General features: G+C 40.1%; 1 protein-coding gene across 1 annotated transcript in view; it reads right to left on the reverse strand.

Annotated features, from left to right (window-relative positions):
* Positions 1-7479: 7479 nt before the first annotated feature.
* The window catches only part of LOC105466723 (carboxypeptidase E), a 121251-nt gene continuing 108702 nt past the window's right edge, over positions 7480-20028 (reverse strand). Inside the window, exons 6-9 of the mRNA XM_071092856.1 lie at positions 18106-18245; positions 12711-12810; positions 10324-10442; positions 7480-8516 (exon numbers count right to left, since the gene is read on the reverse strand). Coding sequence (XP_070948957.1) covers positions 8418-8516; positions 10324-10442; positions 12711-12810; positions 18106-18245 — 458 coding nt within the window. The 3' untranslated portion in view covers positions 7480-8417. The remainder of the gene's footprint in view (positions 8517-10323; positions 10443-12710; positions 12811-18105; positions 18246-20028) is intronic.

The following is a 20028-nucleotide window of genomic DNA, read 5'->3' on the forward strand; positions in this document are numbered from 1 at the left end:
ACTCAACCACTGATTCAGCTGTTCCAAAAAAAAAGAAAAAGACATTGGATCATTTTCCGGTTTACATACTTTGTGCAGGTATTGAGTTTTGGTTTATGATAATCAACTAGTGATTTCTCAATCATTCATTACATATCCTATTCCTTAGTCAGTTGATTCCTAAGTTCATGAGAAGAATTTCAGCCACATCAGTTTCAAGACAAAGTGCTAGTCATTGTTTAATTCTGAAAAATTATATAAAAAAGAAATATGAGGAAAAAAACACATTTCTCCCAGTTTTGTAGCAATTGCAACAGGGATAATTTAAGTGTTTATAAAGTAAAATGTTATGGCTATTTCATCAGCAAGTGTTTTTTTGCCCAGTAAGTGTCCAATTGCATGCTGCTGAGGCTCTGAACTTTGGGCCATCTTTGTTCAGGTATGTGCCACTCACCTCCCACTGTGCCTCCCCTTCTCTTGGCATGCATTCATTCTTTCAACAAATACCTGTGGATATTCACATTCCAGTTACCCAGAACATCTGGACAAAGTTTCTTCATCTTCTATCACTGTCATCTCCACATGGAACTTTAGGTGATAACATTTCAGGGACACCAACTGTCCCAAGCAGCTTCTAACAATGCAGCGTAGACACTAAGCTCACAATTCTTGAAATATAAATGCATTGTGGTTTTTTCTCTTTTCTCACCTTATCATTCTGGCCTTAATATTAAATAGTTGTCAATTAAACAGCCATGAGATAAAATATAATTATTTAAATGATTTTAACTTATTCAAATACTTCTATAGTTGATATTAAAACTATTGCAGCACACCAACATGGCACAAATATACATATGTAACAAACCTGCACGTTATGCACATGTACCCTACAACTTAAAGTATAATAATAATAAATAAATTTAAAAAAAAAAAAACAATAGCTTTAGCTGGGCACAGTGGCTCACGCCTGTAACCCTAGCACTTTTGGAGGCTGAGGCGGGCGGATCACTTGAGGTCAGGAGTTCGAAACCAGCCTGGCCAACATGGTGAAACACTGCTTCTACTAAAAATGCAAAAAAATTAGCCAGGCATGATGGCAGGTGCCTGTAATCCCAGCTACTTGGGAGACTGAGGCAGGATAACTGCTTAACCTGGGAGGCGGAGGTTGCAGTGAGCCAAGATAGTGCCACTGCACTCCAGACTGGGCCACAGAGTGAGACTCTGTCTCAAAACAACACAAAATAAAATAAAAAACAAAACAAAAAATAGCTTTTTGTATAAAGAGAAGCCAGTTTCCTTACCTATTTGCTCTGCACTGAATCCCATCAGCAGGCTCCAGCCAACTGTAGGTCCCTAGACCCATCTCACTCTAACATAGGAATATTTATCAGCTCTAAGATTCTTATCCCTAATGCAGTATTACACTATCGCTCTTCTGATAACTAGGTTTTCACCTCATGTCCAAGCACTGGCCTTACCGGTGGATCTTTAACCTGGGTTTCTTCCATGATTCTAGTTTCTGAGTACCAAGTCTCACAACTTACCTTGGAATAAGAGCAGTAACAATAAAAATAAAAACACATTTTGAGCAACAGTGGTAACCCATCTTTGAGTAATAATAACACATTATTAAGTAATAATAATAGTGATTGCATTTGTTGAGCCCTTGCTACATGCCAGGCAGTTTTCTAAGTGCTTTAACTCATTTAATATGTGCACCACAGGACCGTCCTTGCAGCCTTCCTTCCAGATTGTACACTAACAGGGAACCTTTGCCCAGGAGAGGAAGCCTCACTATGCCTGCTAAGGGTCTATGTTCCTTTGTTTTCAAGTGTTGTCTACATTCATTTTTTTGCTGACTTCAGAACTGTTGATATTCCATTCTGTACACTCCAACTCCACCCCTGCTGCTGCCTGCCCTGACTATAACTTCAAAACAGACAGAACGTCAGCAACCAAACCCTGCAGCTGGGTGGGCTTCCCAGGAAATCCTTTCCCTCTTAGGGAAGGTGGGAGACTAGGAGGCAGTGGTGATGCCAGGCGTCCCTGTCCTCAGCTGCCCTATTCTGCTGACCTCCCTGGTGAATCCTGAAACGTGTCTCTCTACTGCATAACGTCAGGACCAAGCATAACATCTGTGCCAAACAACACCATGTCTACAGGGAAGTTGATCAAACTAATTGGATTTACAGTAATTCCACATGGCAAGAAGCAATAAACAAGAGCTATTGCATTTACTTGAAAAATGTTTTAAAATCATCTTTAAAGGGCCTTCTTTCAAAATAGGCAATAAATACTCCCTTAAAGCCCAAAGTATAGCAATCGGCCTATGTGAATAGTTAAAAGAATATAAAACAAAGATACATTTAATGAAGAAGTACACAATTCTTTCCAGGCCGTGCTAAAGAAGTGAGGTAAGGTGGAAACAGGATGGACTAGAAGTAAGGCAGACATAGGCTGTAATCGTGCTCTGCCACATTTCAGCTATATGAAGTGCGGAATTTAACTTCAATTCTGAATCTCTTTCTTCATCTGTTAAATAGGAAAGCTGCATCACTTCTCACCTTAAAATATTGTAGCTGGGTTTCAAAACACTGCGTTTCAAGTGCCTAGAGCTGAGTGCAGCATACGACATACACTCAGTCATGGTGAGGATGGTAGTGATGGTGACGATGATAACAGTGATGGCGGTGGTGACCATAGACCATAGCAAAGTGCTACTGGAATCCCTGGTAGAGAACACAGGGTGAGCACTTAGTAATTGCTGAATGAATCTTCAAAAGGAAAGAATGGAGAAAGGAAAGGGAAGGAGATAGAATACTAAAAGAGCTAAGACAGGATAATGTGTATAAGAGGTCGAAGAAACTATAGCACCCTCCAAAAGATTACAGCTTTTGTGGCCCCTAGCATCATGGAAATTTTCAGTAAACTTCATCAAGGGGATTTTTCTTTCTGAGTCATCAGTACAGACCATAGTCAGTATCAGCTTGGGTCACACTGATGACCCTTAACCCAGCTAAGCCAAATCTTTGACTTGTTTTTAAAAACACTGATCTTCAGGGAATTTTGCAATGATTTAAATTAAAACTAGAATTATGTACTACCCTAGAAATTCAAGTCATGATTGAGTTGATTCATAGGCTGACTGTCTAGGAGAAAGAAATGAAAGAGTAAAGAATCAGACCATTTGTAAGTGCCTAGAAAGATGTTTACTTAAGAACAGTAAAACCAGGATGTAGTGTATTTACAAGGTGAGATGTAAAAGCTTAGGTATACTCTATTTTGACATTTTTGAGGCAGAAACTCCAAATGTCATCCAGTCCTAACCACAGAAGACAATCGTCATGGGAATTTTGAAAAGACAAGTTGAGCAATATGTTGGAACAAATGATGGTTTTTCAGCCTCCCACAACACCAAATCATGGAAAGATTTCAGACGTTGCCTGTATAAATAAAATATGAATATCAAAGTTCATATTTCCCTTTCTGCAAGTCATGTATACCTTTGTTTATGTGAAAAATTGGAAATTAAAAAGAGTTAAGATTAGCTATTTTCCCATAGTAACGTGTCTGATTTTCATTGTCAATGACAGAGAAAAAAAGCGAAGTTCAAAATGCGTTCATTATTTCATTAAAATCAATGACTCAGTCCCCTTCTGTTCTTATTTTTCTTACCTAGAGCTATTTGACCCTCTTGTGCATAATCCAGATCTGTTTAACCCTCAGCTCATGTATCTTCCATATCCTTGACTGCTCTAACCTTCACTTCCAAACCAGATCGAAAAATCTTAGTTCAGAGTTTTCATTTATGCTAAGTTTATAGACATAACAATGTGACTTAACTTCAAATAAATGTCAGTATCATCTTAGACTGAATTAAGAGAAGTATAGGCCCAGTGTGGTGGCTCAAGCCTGTAATCCCAGCACTTTGGCAGGCCAAGGAAAATGGATTGTTTGAGCCAAGGAATTTGAGACCAGCCTGGGCAACATGGTGAAACCCTGTCTCTACAAAATATAAAAAATTAGCTGGGTGTGGTGGTGTGTGCCTATAGTCCCAGCTACAGGAGGCTGAGGTGGAAGGATCGCCTGTGCCTGGGAGGTTAAGGCTGCAGTGAGCCATGATGGAGCCACTGAAATTTAGTCTGGACAACAGAGGACATCCCAAGAAAGAAGAAAAAGAAGACGACGACGAAGACAAGGACGAAGAGGAGGAGGAGGAGAGGAAGAAGGGAAAGAAGGAGAGGAAGAAGGAGAGTAGTCAAAAGAGAAAGATGCTGCCCACTTCACCTTTTTTTTTTTTTTTTTTGAGACAGTCTCATCTGTCACCCAGGCTGGAGTGCAGGGGCGCAATCTTGGCTCACTGCAATCTCTGCCTCCCGAGTTCAAGCAATTCTCCTGCCTCAGCCTCCTGAGTAGCTGAGCGCCTGCCACCACACCCAGCTAATTTTTATATTTTTTTAGTAGAGACAGAGTTTCACCGTGTTACCCAGGGTGGTCTCAAACTCCTAAACTCAGTCAATCCATCTTCCTTGGCCTCCCAAAGTGCTGGGATCACAGGCATGAGCCACCGCTCCTGGCCCCACTTTACTTTCACCAAAAAAAAAAAAAAAAAAAAGCCACAAATCTAAAATACTACACATGTATGCCTCTTAAAAATTTTAGGCATTCAGTATAAGTTGCCTATTTCTTCTACTCCTGAGTTCAGAAGCAGTTGAAAAGTAAAACACAGATCAGTAGACAGACAGAGGTTAAACTGTCAGCTTTATTATTGATAAACTAATTGGAGAAAATGACATTAGGTTTGTGAACCAAAGATCCTATTAATACTCCATGACTGCCAACTCTCTCCTCTGTCCGAATACACATCCAAAGCCTCCCTCTCCACCCAAAGGAAAGTCTGGAGCTGTCTCTAGGGAGGAAAATGGGAAGTTTACGGTCCTTTGATAGAGTTGTTCTACCCAATTAGCACCCCGTCACCACCTCGCCATTAGGTAATTGATTTCTCTGCTGGAAGGAGTGTGTGAGGAGTGAGACTACAGGCCAAGAGTTGTATTTCAATGGAGGTCCTTCAACACAAAAACGTAAGACCAGGGAAAGGACTTTCCCTCCCAACAGTGCTCAATTCTATGTCCCCTATGCCATTAGATAAAACTGGAGCATGTTAACAGCATGACCAGGACAGGGAGCTTTGAAGCCCTCTATCAAGAGAAATGGGTGCAAGGACAAGACCACATGGAACTAACACTTTCCTTCCAACATTTGGCCCATATGGCCCTATACTGGAGACATAAAGCCAGTGTCCTCCCCTACATTTCCTGCATTCTGTTCAGTTAGGCAAAGTCACGTGACTAGTCCTGGACAACAAAATGTGAGCAGAAGTGACATGTGTCACCTCCAGGCTAAGCCAATGAGAGGGTCCACTCCTCCGTTCCAGTCTTTCCTCCCCACCCTCTGCAGTAAGTGGGGAGGTCCCATATTCCAGATGATACAGCTATGCAGGTCAGGACCTCCACCAACTTAGGTCCCGAGTGAACAGACAGAAGTTTAAGAGAGCAAAGTCAAGGCCATGGAGAACAATAGGAAAAGAAAGCTCTTGGCCAGGCGCGGGGCTCACGCCTGTAATCCCAGCACTTTGGGAGGCCGAGGCGGGCGGATCACGAGGTCAGGACATCAAGACCATCCTGGCTAACACGGTGAAAACCCATCTCTACTAAAAATACAAAAAAAAATTAGCCAGGCGTGGTGGCGGGCACCTGTAGTCCCAGCTACTCGGGAGGCTGAGGCAGGAGAATGGCGTGAACCCAGGAGGTGGAGCTTGCAGTGAGCCGAGATGGCACCACTGCACTCCAGCCTGGGCGACAGAGTGAGACTCTGTCTCAAAATAAAGAAAAGAAAGAAAGCTCTTGCCAAAGTGTAGAATGAATTCTGAAACCAGAAACACTTTCTACCCCCAAAATAGAAGGCCCATAAAGTGTCTGCTCGGCAAGATTCCTGAGTTGCTGCAGGCCTGAACGCTGGGACCTCTCATTGCTCACCACTTCAAATGGAAGCGTTTCCTCATATTGTCTTGATCCTGTTCTACCACTGCACACTGGGGGTGAGGGATGCATTTTACCTGTCTTCTTAGTTTACTTGTCCCTGAAACAGGATTGGCCATATACAGACCTGACATAGAGACTATTGTGAGATCACTCAGAGATTCTGAAATTGAAGCTCAAAGCCATGATTTGATGTGACTTTAAGTCGTCTCCCTTGCAAAGTGAGTCCTATATTTGGAAAAAGGAGAGCAAAGTTGTGTTGGCACCAGAGAGAGGACTGCGGCAGTGACAGTGCTCACCAAACATTGTGGTTAGGCAAGGCCATGTAACTAGCTCTGACCTGTGAGCTGTGGGCAGAAGTGGCCCCAGTTATCTTCTTCTGTGACCAACACAGTAGAGTGAAGAAACCTTGTGCTGAGATGGCAGAGCCGCAGGTGGAAACATTCTACATAATTGTGTCACAGCATGCAGGGCAAAGTTCCTGGAGAGTTACGTAGACCTACAGACTTTGCATGAAAAATAAATTACTATTAAGTTAGAACACTAAGATTTGGAGTTGCTTCTTACGGCAGCATACTGCAGTCTATCCTCTCTTATCTAAACCTCGAGAAGCAAAATTTCGAAGCTCTTCGGAGTCTCAGTTTCAATCTCATTTTTCTTCTCACCCTGTGAGCTTCTCTTAGGCAACTGTACATCTGTCCTTCTTCAGTCTCCATCAAGCCATGTGTTTCCTACCTGAATGCTTTTGCATCTGCTATTCTGTCCCAAAGTCCATGTCTCCTCACCTACCTGGGTGCACTTCTAGACTACATTTCCCAGACTTCCTTGCAGTTACTGTAGCCAAAGAATGTACAATTCCAGGCAGTGTGATGTGAACACAAGTAATGTATACCACTCCCAGGCCTGCCCACAAGAACACGCTCTGCATTCTCCCCCTTGCTCTTTCCGCTTTCCCACTGGCTGCAGTAGAGACGACCGCCAATGCAGCATTGTTGGCCGTGTGCAGAAGATGGCAGATCTTCTGTCAGAATGGATCCCAGAACGTGGTCCCAGACTGTGTGAAGAAAAGTCACCCCATCTTTCTGTCTTCTTTCCAGTATAGGTACCCGAGCAAAACATACACTTCCACTGTGTTTAACCCAGGATATATGTGGGGGCCTACTATTATAACAGCACGATTGTAACCAAAACTTACACGTGCAGCATTGATCAACCATACCACCACCACCATGCACACACACACACACCCCTACACTCAGACACTCTGCATTGCTCACACCCACTCAATATTCTAGGTCTGTGCATTAAGATGCATCCCTGACTCCTCTCATCCAGTCTAATTTAAGTTGCTCTGTCATTCTTTCTCTCTATACCCTGCTCTTTCTTGTCATTTTACTTATCACAACGCATAATTACATATTAACCTGTGTGTTACTGATTCAGAGTTTGTGTCCAAACATTGATTTGTGTGTTATTTATTTATTTTTTGTGTCCAAAATCAGAACCTTTCGCCTGCCACAATAACATACATAGAGGCTATGCAGTGCTTGGCACACAGCGGTCGCCTAACAAATTTTAAAATGTACAGGATGAACACATGAGAAGCCACTATTAAGAGGATACATGTTTTCATCACAAGACCACAGTGCTAGACCAAAAATCTTAGAGAATTAAAATACACACCCTGGGGATTTTTTTTTTTAACCTTTATTCATTCAGAATGCATTTCTGGGCCACTCCACAACCAAGAGAAAACCCTAAACTTTTAAGTGGTGTTAACGGACTAAATAATATAATAGTATTGCTCCTATATGTACAAGCAAGAAGTCAATTTTTATTCCTTTCATAAAACCTCTTTGTAAACATTTACCTTTTCTTCCCATCAAAAATGCATTAACAAGATCATGCTTATAGTTAGTCAGCACAAGAAAAAACGACAATTTATACTGAATTGTTTAAGCCTTGCAGTAGAGTGCTCACAACTCCGAGCTGTATCTGTTAACCTTTTCAATAGCATCCATTATGTGACATTGTCACCAGTTACAGTAAAAGAACTTCACTAATTTTTAAAAGCTAGAATTACCCAAAAAGTTCTGCATTGTAAATAATACCAGGAATATTGCATTGAAGCCTAGGGTGGCAAAATTACTTAAATCTTTTCTATATTTTTTGTGTAATATAGGTAGGAAAAATGAATACTATATAAGAGAATGAAATATATCAAGTTCTTATATTTTTACCTAAGAGGCTATTTATTTTAAGTAATGTTGATTAATATTTAAATGATTAAAAAATAAATCAATGTTAAGTATTAACTGCACAAAATCTAAAAAAAAGACCACATTACATCATACTACATTATATAGATAGATTTAAAGCAGCTAGCTAGAAGCCTTTTTAAAAATTTAAAGTTTCTGACATCATCTTCCACCATTCCATCAATTCTTCCTTCTCCTCTTCTTTCCTTTCAGAAAATGACTCCAGTTCAAAATCAACCTAAAAGAGAAAATCAAGAGCATATTACTATCAAACTGCATGTGTTCTTTTAATTGAAATTTAAAAATAAGGGCAGTTTCAGCATAAACTCAATCCAGCCACCTGAATTAAAGCAAATCCTGAAATAAAAATCTCTTGTGATAAATAAAAGATATTTTTAGGGGGAAAAAATTCAAAAGCCTTATGTTTGAAATGTCCTTTGATTTAATGGCTTTGAAGACAGATATAATTCACAAAATTCCTGCCCCAGTCTCTTCTCCTCATAAAAAGATAGAACTGATCGGGCGCGGCGACTCATGTCTGTAATCCCAGCACTTTGGGAGGTCCCAGCGGGCAGATCACAAGGTCAGGAGTTCAAAGCCAGCCTGACCAACATGGTGAAACCCTGTCTCTGCTAAAAATACAGAAATTAGCTGGGCGTGGTGGCACAAGCCTGTAATCCCAGCTACTCAGGAGGCTGAGGAAGGAGAATCTCTTGAACCCGGGAGGCGGAGCTTGCAGTGAGACAAGATCGCGCCACTGCACTCCAGCCTGGCGACGGAGCGAGACTCTGTCTCAAAAAAAAGAAAAGAAAAGAAATTAACTTATAGTTAATTTTCTGCCTTTGGCTATTTAGTAAGCACCTCCTGTCAGCCTTGAATCTTCTCCTAATGTGGGAGGGAATGTGGAAGAGTACAGTTCAGCATGCTGGTATCCCAAACTACATGGTTCTGCTTTCCAGAATCTTGAATCTGTTAAAGAAACTGACAAAAGCAAGTATGTGTCCAAGCCACTCTCTTTGTGAATAGGAATCTTCATCAGGTCTATGGAGAAGCCACACACTCCGCGTAAAAGGCTGTTCAAAGTAGGCCGCCCCCAACCCCAATCCTCTCAGGCCCCATCCCAGATGGAACTACGAGTTTCTTGATTTGGCCACTGAAATGCGTGATTATTTTGGATCGTGATTCCATTCACTATATCCTTGCACTAACACATGCCAGAAAGACAAAGGATCCAAATAGTTGAACCTTTACAACTTGTTCCCGGGGCCATTTCTTCCGGGTTTCAGTTACCCAAATATACCTCTTGATTTTAATACATATACAGCCCAGTGTAGACATGCACACAATCAAAGCCATGTACCAGTTAACAACTCAAAATATTTTGTTTGCAAAAACCAAGAATTTATACTTCAAGTTTTGGGTGGATAAACAAAAATATAATAAATTCTTTTCAAGTAAGCCCTGTAGACTTTCAAGAAATCCTACAGATATTCCCACGGGCCCAGGCATATAATACAAAGGTAGTAGTAAAATTCTTCTCTAAGAGAAATTTTGGTCTTATCACCATCACCTTCCTAACAAACAAATGAGACCTACTTAAATAAGATATGGTTTTTGATAGTACTTAGCACAGACAGCCTTGCACATAGAATACGCTAAATAAATGTTTGGTTAGCACCTAGAATTTTCTTTTACGTATCATTTTTTTTCAGATACTTATTGAGAAAGGCATGTGCTAGGTGCTAAAGATAAAAAGGCAAATGAAATATAATCCCATTTAGATGGAAATCAAGGTTAGCAAATAAAAGTTTAATTTTTTAAAGTTTTATTTCATTTTCTTGTAAATCTCTTCAAAAACTGAGAAATGGTAATAGAGCTTCATATTAACTTTGCTAAGCCTCAGTTTTCTCATCTGTTAAGTGGAGATAACAATGCTACCTACCTCACAGGGCTAGTATGAAGATTAAATATAAGTCACTTAAGTATGCCTGACAATGGTAAATGTTTAATTATTATTATAGCACTTGGCTATTATGATTACTTACCCCAACAGCAGGGCTGTAAGGAACTGCCACTTTCTTTGTTATTGCCAGATAGCCTGGAGCTGAGGCTGTAAGTTTATAGTTTCCAGGTATAAGCAATCTCCAGTAATCACCATCCTTTGCTGTAGGAAAGCAGAATATCAAATCACAAAGCACATGACATATGCAGAATTACAAAATGCATAATTATGCCATCTAAGGAATACCCAGTCTAGCTCAGTTCAACTTTTTTGATTCTCGATTTTTAAAGTAAATATGTAGGGAATTTAATGAAATTTTATTGAATAGGGCGTGAAACTCTCTTTACAGGCTTCATTTCTTATACCTACTTTACAGATATCAATGTTAAAGTGTCTAATAAACCTCGTACGATCATAGACCTTCTAATCACATCAGGAGCAACACAGGGAAAAAGACAGATGAAGTCCCCAAGCAGTGGCGTCAGAACATACAACCATCATGTTTTGACTCTTGCCAGGTGACGACCTGACAGTCAGAGAATCTTCACAGAGTGTGGGCCAAAGGTAGCCCCTGTAGGATCTCTGAGGCCCTAGTTAGAAATTTAGATTTCTAAAGACTTAGAATACATTGGGCACCCTAGTCCATTCAATCTCCCATTTGCCTAAATCAGTGATTTTCAAACTTGGGAGCAAACCTGGGAAACTCAGTAAAATGCAAAATCTGATTCCAGCTCCCGGGTTCTGCATTCCTGACCAGCCCCAGGGCAATGCTAAGGTGGCGAGCAGAGGCCACACTTTGATGAGCAAGGTTTTCGTAGACACTTCACACCTTCTTACCTTCTTCTTTTTCCTAACACCCTACACATCCCGTTCATCCTCCCAGTTGATACTTTACATCTTATTTCATTGCAAAAATAGGTACAGTCAAAAAAATTAAGCCCCCATCACCATATCATCAAATCTACCTCTAAATCCACATCTCCTTGCAGCTATTGCCTCCATTGTCTTCTTTGCTTTATAGCAAAATTTCTGGAAAGGTTTGTTCATGTCTCAATCTCAGAATGATTCTTCTCTTATTCTCCCTTGGACCCAGTCCAATCAGGATCCCACCACTCACTCCATTGAACAGATTTTGATAAGATCCTCTGAACTGCTAAATCCAAGGATTCATTCACAAGGTTCATCTTAATTGATGCCTTTTCACTCCCTCCTTCTTGAAGCACTTTAAGGCCTCCAGGACAACACACTGCATTTTCTTTCTACCTTCAGTTCTATTGCTGGTTCCTTCTTATTATCACCTTGCCATTGAAAAGCTGGAGTGTTCTAGAGCCCCTCCTCTGGTTTAATTTCTTTCCACCTGTTTATTCCCTGGTTAGATTTTCCTAAACAGTTCACATCATGGAATGCAGAGAAAATAAAATATTTGTATGACACATTAGGGCTAACAGGTTTCTTGTGGCAGGGATACTAATGCTGGGTTTCACCCTCCCAGCTAAGGGCTAAGGGGCTACATGGGGTAACATCTTGGCACAGATTCTGGCATACTGGCTGGCACCTAGTGGGCTGCTGACAAATGAAGAATGAATGGAGTTTTAGAGGACAAATGTTAAAGATTTTTTTTTTTTATCCAAGCTATAAATGTGAAGGTTAAGAAAGAGCTGATGATACAGAGTGGTTTGGGACATAAGTTAAAGGTTAATTGTCACAAGGTCTAAAAAAAGTTGTAAAGAGTTTATAACTAAAAAGAAAAAGCTGTCATTATTGAAAATATCCCAACAAATGACAATTAAAATGACCTGGATCAATGTTTATTAATGGGAGTAGGTAGATTTGCCAGAAAAATAATCATTTTCCTCCAACTGGGAAAATGGAAATTGAGCTCAAAACCTAGAAGTCACTAACATTGCACCTCAATCCTATAAATTCTTGTTTAACCTTGAATCCCTGCGGATTTATTTTATGGATTAAATGAAAAACTGTGTGAGAATTTTTAGACACACAACCCGCAGCAATTTTCTTCCTTCCTCCTCTTTGCGCTCCCTCCTTCGGTCTCCCCATTAGCAGCTCGTTAGCACTTCTTAACACAGACCAGAAAGTCACTGGTATTTTAACTCTGGCAGCTCCTTTTCCTTTGCCTGAAGAACCGCGAAGAATCGGCAGCCTGTGGCACCACCTCCCAGCTCTGGGGCGAGACAGCTGAGGAAAGGGCGCCACCTGCTGCACCCGGATTTGTAACGCAGCAGCCGCCCTGGGCTCCACTCCGCCTGACCTGAGCCCACAAATGAAACTTCACCAGATCAAAGCTCAGAAATGCTGCAGAGATACGAGCTATTTGTTTTGCTCAGAAGAGCATAAGACTTATAATTATGATAATTAGTAATTATGCTGTTGTACATAACGTAGAGCCTCCAGATTGTGGCAAAGACCCACCGGATGTAACATCGTGGTCTATTCCTTCCACGGAGATGGTGGCATTGGCAATTGGGTTACCTTGAAGATCTCGGACAAATCCTTTGACTCCTCGGTGTATCTGTGAAGGTCAAAAACAACCAAAAGTTAATATGACCTATAAATTATAGAAATGGCCTTAAATATGTTTCATATCAAGCATCTCCTTATTTTCCAGCAAATACCGTGGATCCCCATTGTTTAAGAATCAAGACACGCACAAAAGGCCACTGAATTTTTTGTGCATTTTATTCTGCTTTTCCATAAATAGAGAAATGAAAATTAATATCTTATTTGTGTCCAAAAAAAAAAAAAAAGACTTTAGTACCTTCCAAATCATAAAAAACTGTCATATTAAGGGAGGAGACAACCCTCATATTGTCTTATGCCCAATTTCTGCCTCCGAAGAAAGAAGAAATAAAAATTCAAAGGCAGAAATGAAATCCACAGGAAGACAGCCCGGCACCACACCCTGGGCCTGATAAAGATCAACCCCTGACCTAATTGGTTATGTTATCTATACATTACGGACACCGTATGGAAAAGCACTGTGAAAATCCCTGTCCTGTTCTGTTCTGTTCTAATTACCGGTGCATGCAGCCCCCAGTCACATACCCCTGCTTGCTTACTTGATCGTGACCCTCTCACGTGGACTCCCTTAGAGTTGGGAGCTCTTAAGAGGGACAGGAATTGCTTACTCGGGGAGCTTGGTTTTTGAGACGTGAGTCTTGCCAATGCTCCCGGTCAAATAAAGCCCTTCCTTCTTTAACTCCATGTCTGAGGGGTTTGTCTGCAGCTGATCCTGCTACAATATGTGTAAAGTTCTAGTCTTAGCGTATTTCATAACTTACTCTCTTTTAATTTTGGTCATCTATGTATCTGTTATATGGCTACTGTCAATTAACAAGGATATCATAATAAAAGCCATTTAATATTAGCTCATTCTAGATTAAAAAATATATACTGTGACTGCTTTTGCATTAAATCTATTAACATTATTTTGGCTGAAAATAGAGTAGGGAACCTTATAACAGAAAATAGGATGTTGAATTAGGAAGAAGATGGGAGAGCTGCCACTGAGAATAATCCCCCTAAATTAAGTTGTAGTCATCAACTGGCTATTATTTAATACACTGCAAACTACAAAAACTGCTTTTCTCTTTATTTTGGAAAGACAATTCATCAAAGTCAATATGTGTTTGAAGTGACAGAGTCACTTCAGGTCTTTAAGAAAGTACTGCATCTAAAGTATCAAATGGTAATTCACTAAACTTGATTACTTAACAAAATATGCACCAACCTCCCAAATGCTCAGGTTGTGCCTCACCCAATTGGGCTATAGAAAATAAATTGTCTTTCGTTACTTATGATATTTGACTATTTCCCTACAGCAGAGAGATAAGTCTCCTGTAACCCTTTGTCATCAAAGAATAAATTCGGCAGTGGTACACTGTTTTATCAAAAAGATGTCCCGTGTTACCAGCAATATTTTTTGTGTGTGCCATTTTTCTTTAAAAAAGAAACCTCTCACACCCTATAAAAATAACGTGTAATTTTTTTAATGTTGCAAATAGGAAAAGGCTATCCCTGTTGTCAGTAATAATGATCATTTTATTGGCAACCAGTATAGTAAAGAGAGTAAATATATTTTTTAAAAGTTTAAGAGTTATTCAATTCTAACTTTTCTCCATAACTTATTTATGAATCAGACAACCAAAATTGAAAAGAGTTTGAAATTTAGCCACTGAAAAACATGAAACATGAAAACTTAACTTTCTGAATTAAAAGATGAAAAATCAGAAAAAGTGTAGAGAAGAAGAAAAGGGCTATATGTAGAGACCCAAACTCTAAATTTCTTAAAATGATGCCCCATTCAATAAAACTTAGAAAGATGCTAGCTGATAAAAGAGGATTTACCCAAGTACTTTATTCCCCTTGAGGCACTACAATCCTAAAACTATCAATATTATAAGCCTTAAAGAAAGTTTCTAATTTCCACATCATTGTAAAGTAAGTAAATCAATCACTACAAGAACAGATTATTTGCCTGTATTAGGCGCAAATATATTCGGTTAATATTCATGGCTTTATTTTTTTCTGCCTCTGCAATCCAAGACTTATATCTCAGTATGCAGTTTAACAAATAGTTAAAGAAGTAAATGTCTGTCTGTGATATGTCAACTTTTCTGTTTGAAAAATTCCAGTGTAGTAATAAATCTCAGTAGAAGTGTATGGACTGTGTCAACTCCCCATGAATTCAGACTGGAAAATTCAGATTGTATGGCTTTTGCAAAAGAAATCACGAAAGTCCAAATTTCACTCATGCCTGGAAGAAGCTGTTTTACTACACTTGTGCTGCCTGCGATGATCACTCCCCAGATTCCAGGACTTCTCAGTTTCAGCGAAGGCTGAAAAAGCATCCAGAAGATTCTCCATTGTTGCTAGGACTGTTTACACCCCCTAAACCCTCATGTACTCCATGTCACACAGAGAGCTTGCTGCAACTGAAGATTCTTGGGTTCTTCCCTGCAGAGAGTGTGATTTAATGGTAGGAGAGGAAACGCATTTTTAATAAGAACTCTAGATGATTCTAACGCAGGTGCCCATGAACCATTCTTTAAGAAATTCTTCGAGAATTTTGAGAACTAGACTGTTCCAAAGCTACTGAGTGGAAGGGAGCTCTTCTCCTTAGCAAACTCTTTAGTCTAATTAGCTTTACAATTCTAGTCCCTGCAAACATCTCTTTAAAACTCTGCAAGGGATTTCCTCTCCAACAGTTACAGAAATAGATCTCCTAATCACCTACTTTCTATGAGTTGTAAACTAGTCCAAGCTTAGATTTTAGGCCCAGGTGTTCAATTACTAATCACCACCATTGTCAAGACAACAATTACAACACAGAACTTCTGGCAGCCCTCACTGATTTTTCATCAGCCTTTGTTTTCCTAAACTGGAGTGTTCTATGATGCAAGCTAGATGAGCTGGTTATAAATACCACTCACTGCTTAGACACAGTTAGCATCATAATGACAACGCCATATCAAGGTAGATCACATGGATCTGTGGACAGAGCAAATTCTTATTCCGAGTAGCATAAAATAGGATTGTATAACTTTATCCTTCTTCTTTTTAGCTTATTTATATATAAATTGATATCGCTGTCAAATGAATTGGATGCATGCCCCCCTGCCACCATAAATATGACAAATCTCCTTTTTCAATATGGTAAGAAGACGTGTTTTATTTGTTTTGTATTTTATTTTTTTTCTCAAGAACTAAGAGATGATTTAAACAGCAGCTAAGGATGTTTCTAAATTGTTGATCAGAGTGATGATCTTATGGGCATCAACTTTAGTAAATCTTATAGCACAGCTCCAAGAAGCCTTTTCCAAACTCCCGTGATTGGGTTAGGTCCCCTTCTGTGCACTGCCATTGCTCCTTGTGGCTAAGCTTTTTTTGTTTTTCAGCCAGCTCTCCTCCTCTCTTGTGATGAGGTATTCTTGTTTCTGACAGCACTCATGTGAAGCCTTCCTGAGGATGGTCACTATCCCCAGTGCCTCACTGAATGCCTGGGATGTGAAACTAGTCAATACATTTTTGTTGGAAAAATACGTATGTAAAATTAAAAGCACTGTATTAAGGAGTATAAATACAAATATTATTAAAAATTAAAATATTATTAAATATTTATTAAAATTAAAAGCACTGTATTTGACATCTAAATGGAGAACACCCCAGTGAGTCCCATCTTACTTCCTCTATCCAAAAACATGCTTTTCGGTTAACTTTGCTCTTAGAAGATCCATCCAAATACAGCTCTCCTCAAAGGAGACGTTCTGTAGGGGTTCCCACCACAGTTGTTCTAGAGTCATCGTGGACTACTTATCCTTAGTTTTTGTGTTGGAAAATACCTTTTTAAGCTAACATGCAGCAGGAATCCATTGATTCAAAAAGAATCCTGTGGAATGTGTTCTTTAATCACCGTCTGACATCAGTGGATGTATTCCATGATAGTATGACAATATATGGATATTTGACATGTGTAAAAGAATTCCTATGCTGATTTTGCTTCTTTTTTTGTTGTTGTTGTTTTTTGTAGAGCAGCTTTTATTCAAAGGAGGCCGTAGCAAGATATAGAGACCACTGCAACAGGGCCGTGCAATGGTGGAGAAAGAAACTGGATTCAACTCCTCGTTTTACTTTAAAAAAAAGTGTTGATTATATATATATGTTTATATGTACATATATACATATAAATACTTAAATGTTTATTTAACAGCATTTGTTTATGTCAAATTAGTTTAACAGATCGGTCTGGACTATTTGTTGGCACAGGAAACTAACATCACTCTACTTGACTTTAGGAGTAAATGGCCACATTTAGAGTAAAATTTGAAGACTGGCAAAGCGCTGCAGGAACGAACAGAGTCTTTAGGTCTTCCCACCGCCACTGCCCCTGGTGCCAGTGTCTACATACTATGCAGGGGGTGGGGTTGGCAGGGGACTGGCCTGAGTAGGTGAAGGATTTTATTCTGGCAGATGGTGAGATCCCCCAAAATTCTATATGGATCCCATTGGAATGGCTACGTAAATGGCTCTCTGGTAAAGATCCAGGCTTCTGTTCTGAAAGTCAGCATAGCATGGTGATTCTGGAAACAGCCTGGATTTGGATTCTTGCTAAGCAACTTCAGGTGAGCTGTCTAGTCTCTCTGTGTCTCTGATTCCTCATCTTTAATTTAGTGATGATTATAATGATGATGATGATGATGATGATGATGATAACTTCCCTCATAAGGTCGTTGTGGGGATTAGATGCACTAGTTATTACATAAAAGGCATTTAGTATAATGCCTTGGAAATAGTAAATGACCAATAAACATAACTCATTATTATTATTATTACCTGTGATACAGTTGAGTCTAGGGTGAGAAAGATGATGCCTGTATAGCTCAAAACTTAAGGAGACACTCACTCTCAAGTGCTAATCCTGTACTTGCATGTCCCTAAGATTAAAATCCTCCTTAAATTTTCCATTCTAGGTGCCTCGCTTGCCTTACTTTTGTTCTGACTCTGCCTGGGATGCCTCACGGTGATCAGGGTGGAGTCCTAAGATTGCCCTTGCTTAGAATAATACAAACACAAACAAGATTCTACATCTTTTCTCTATACTGTCCAGTTTAGTCAGTTCTTGGTGAATAGTCACGAGCCACAAAACGACAAATAAAAGCCTAACTGAAACACTGCTGACACCTGCCTTCCAAATATGGTGTCCTCATTCTGCACCAGATGGACTCCACTGGACTCCTCTAACAAGACCATTGTATGCCAGGTTTGAATGCTTCTCAACCTTGCATTTTATGCTGGAGACTGTGTTTACCTGCTCAAGGTAGCTAATGAGAGAGTTTTTGTTATCCTCCCAGTAGGTCTTCAGAGTCTCTTCAGGTGGGAACTTCTCACAGCTAAGCTCCACGGTGATCTCAAAACAGTTGCTGCTAAGGTAATTGAAGTCTTGCATCCCTGCCAAAATGCCAAATGGAAAGTCAAAATATGCACAAGGAGCCTAAAACTCTACGCAGGCTAGTCTTCTGAATCAAGAACCAAGTAAAAGGTACACAAACCAGGGCATTTGGGGAGCCTGTGGGAAACCTTAACAGGAATCATCTGCTGTAAGGGATTGAACAACAAAGGTGGGGGCTTGTTAGACCTTAAAAGCACAAACTCACAGGTTCCTAAGCAAAAGCACTTGCTGCTTCAGAGTGCTAATGCGGACATCACCCACCCTCCACACTGCTGGAGTGGGCTTTGGAGAAGACAACAGGGTAAAAGACTTCATCCCTACTGATCTGTTAAAGAAATGCACATCCCTCTAAGTCTACCTTTCTACTGGAGAAGAACTTGGAGCTTCATGTGACATGATCTGTCATACTATATTGTTCCTTAAGCCCAATCAGTATCATAGTGTATTTCTGAGGGATTGGGAGTCTTGGCAATATACTATTGTCAATCAAGAAAAATGATGAGACAAGTCTCAATCGTTTTAGGGGATTTCTTTGCCAAAGTTAAGGATGCGCCCCAGAGACAGGTCTATGCCTTTCTCCGAAGATGATTTTGAGGACCCCAAATTTAAAGGGGAGAGGGTGGGATATTGATAAGCACACAGTTTTCACATAAACAAAAGGGGGCAGAGGAAAAATGTGGGGAATGTGCATTTTACATAAGATAACACAGACAAAATGGGGTAGGGGAGCAATCAGATATGCATTTGTGTCTGGCGGGCTGGGGTGACTGCACCTGTAAAGATAAGCTATCAATTTACATGGCCAAGGTGAAGTTTTAACAGCTCACCAGGAATTTCCTTGTGGGCAAAATATGAGGGAGGCGTGTATCCTCTCATCTTGTAGTTATCTTATTTAGGAACCAAAATGGGGTGGCAGGTTTGTGTGACCCAGTTCCCAGCTTGACTTTTCCCTTTAGCTAAATGAGGTTGAGGTCCCAGAATTTAATTTCCTTTCACACTATATATTAATTCAACAATCCCTGAGTATCTACTACATACAAGATATAATGATAACAGTACTTCAAATAGCACCAAAGAGAATAGTCTGCATCCAGAGCAATTTTAATTTAAATCTGACTCAAATTAGTAGTGGATGCTGTTAGTGTCCACCAGATTGCTTTTATGGAGCCAGGGCATCCAGACTCAAACTGCTACAGGTGTTGGCTGTTAGATCTCACAGCTATCCCCCAGCCCTTTTCCAGAGAATTGCTGGTGGGAGCCGGAATCTCCACCTGGCTTGGGAGTTACATCCTCCTATCTCTCCCCCCAATTCCTTCTGGCACCCCACAACCAATGGCTGACCAATATAGAGCCACCAAAGGCTCATCCTTTTCCCTCAAGGGAAGAAAAACCTGCCCCTAATTTATGCTCCAGGCTTCTTCCAATGGCTCAGGCCAAGGCTGGACTTTGCCTGAGACCACACCCCTGTTTAGCTCTATCCCCTTCCTTGCTCTGCTTCCCTCTCTTCCCTACAGGGTGTTTCCTAAAAAGTGCTCCCTTGATAAATTACAAGCATCCAAATCCCTGTCCAGGCTCTGCTTCTAGAAAACCTGACCTAAGACATGAATGTTATTCACTATATACAGAACTGAAGACTAACGGAGCTTCCTTTGACTGTTTAGCTAAATGAGACATAATCGTTAACTAATATTATTATTATCGTTAATAATGTTATTATCAGTATTCTACTGATATAGATTACTTTATATTTTGTTGACAATATACTGTTTGTTCAAAAAGGAA

The sequence above is a fragment of the Macaca nemestrina genome, chromosome 3 (genome assembly GCF_043159975.1).
Source record: "Macaca nemestrina isolate mMacNem1 chromosome 3, mMacNem.hap1, whole genome shotgun sequence".
Lineage (NCBI taxonomy): Eukaryota > Metazoa > Chordata > Mammalia > Primates > Cercopithecidae > Macaca > Macaca nemestrina.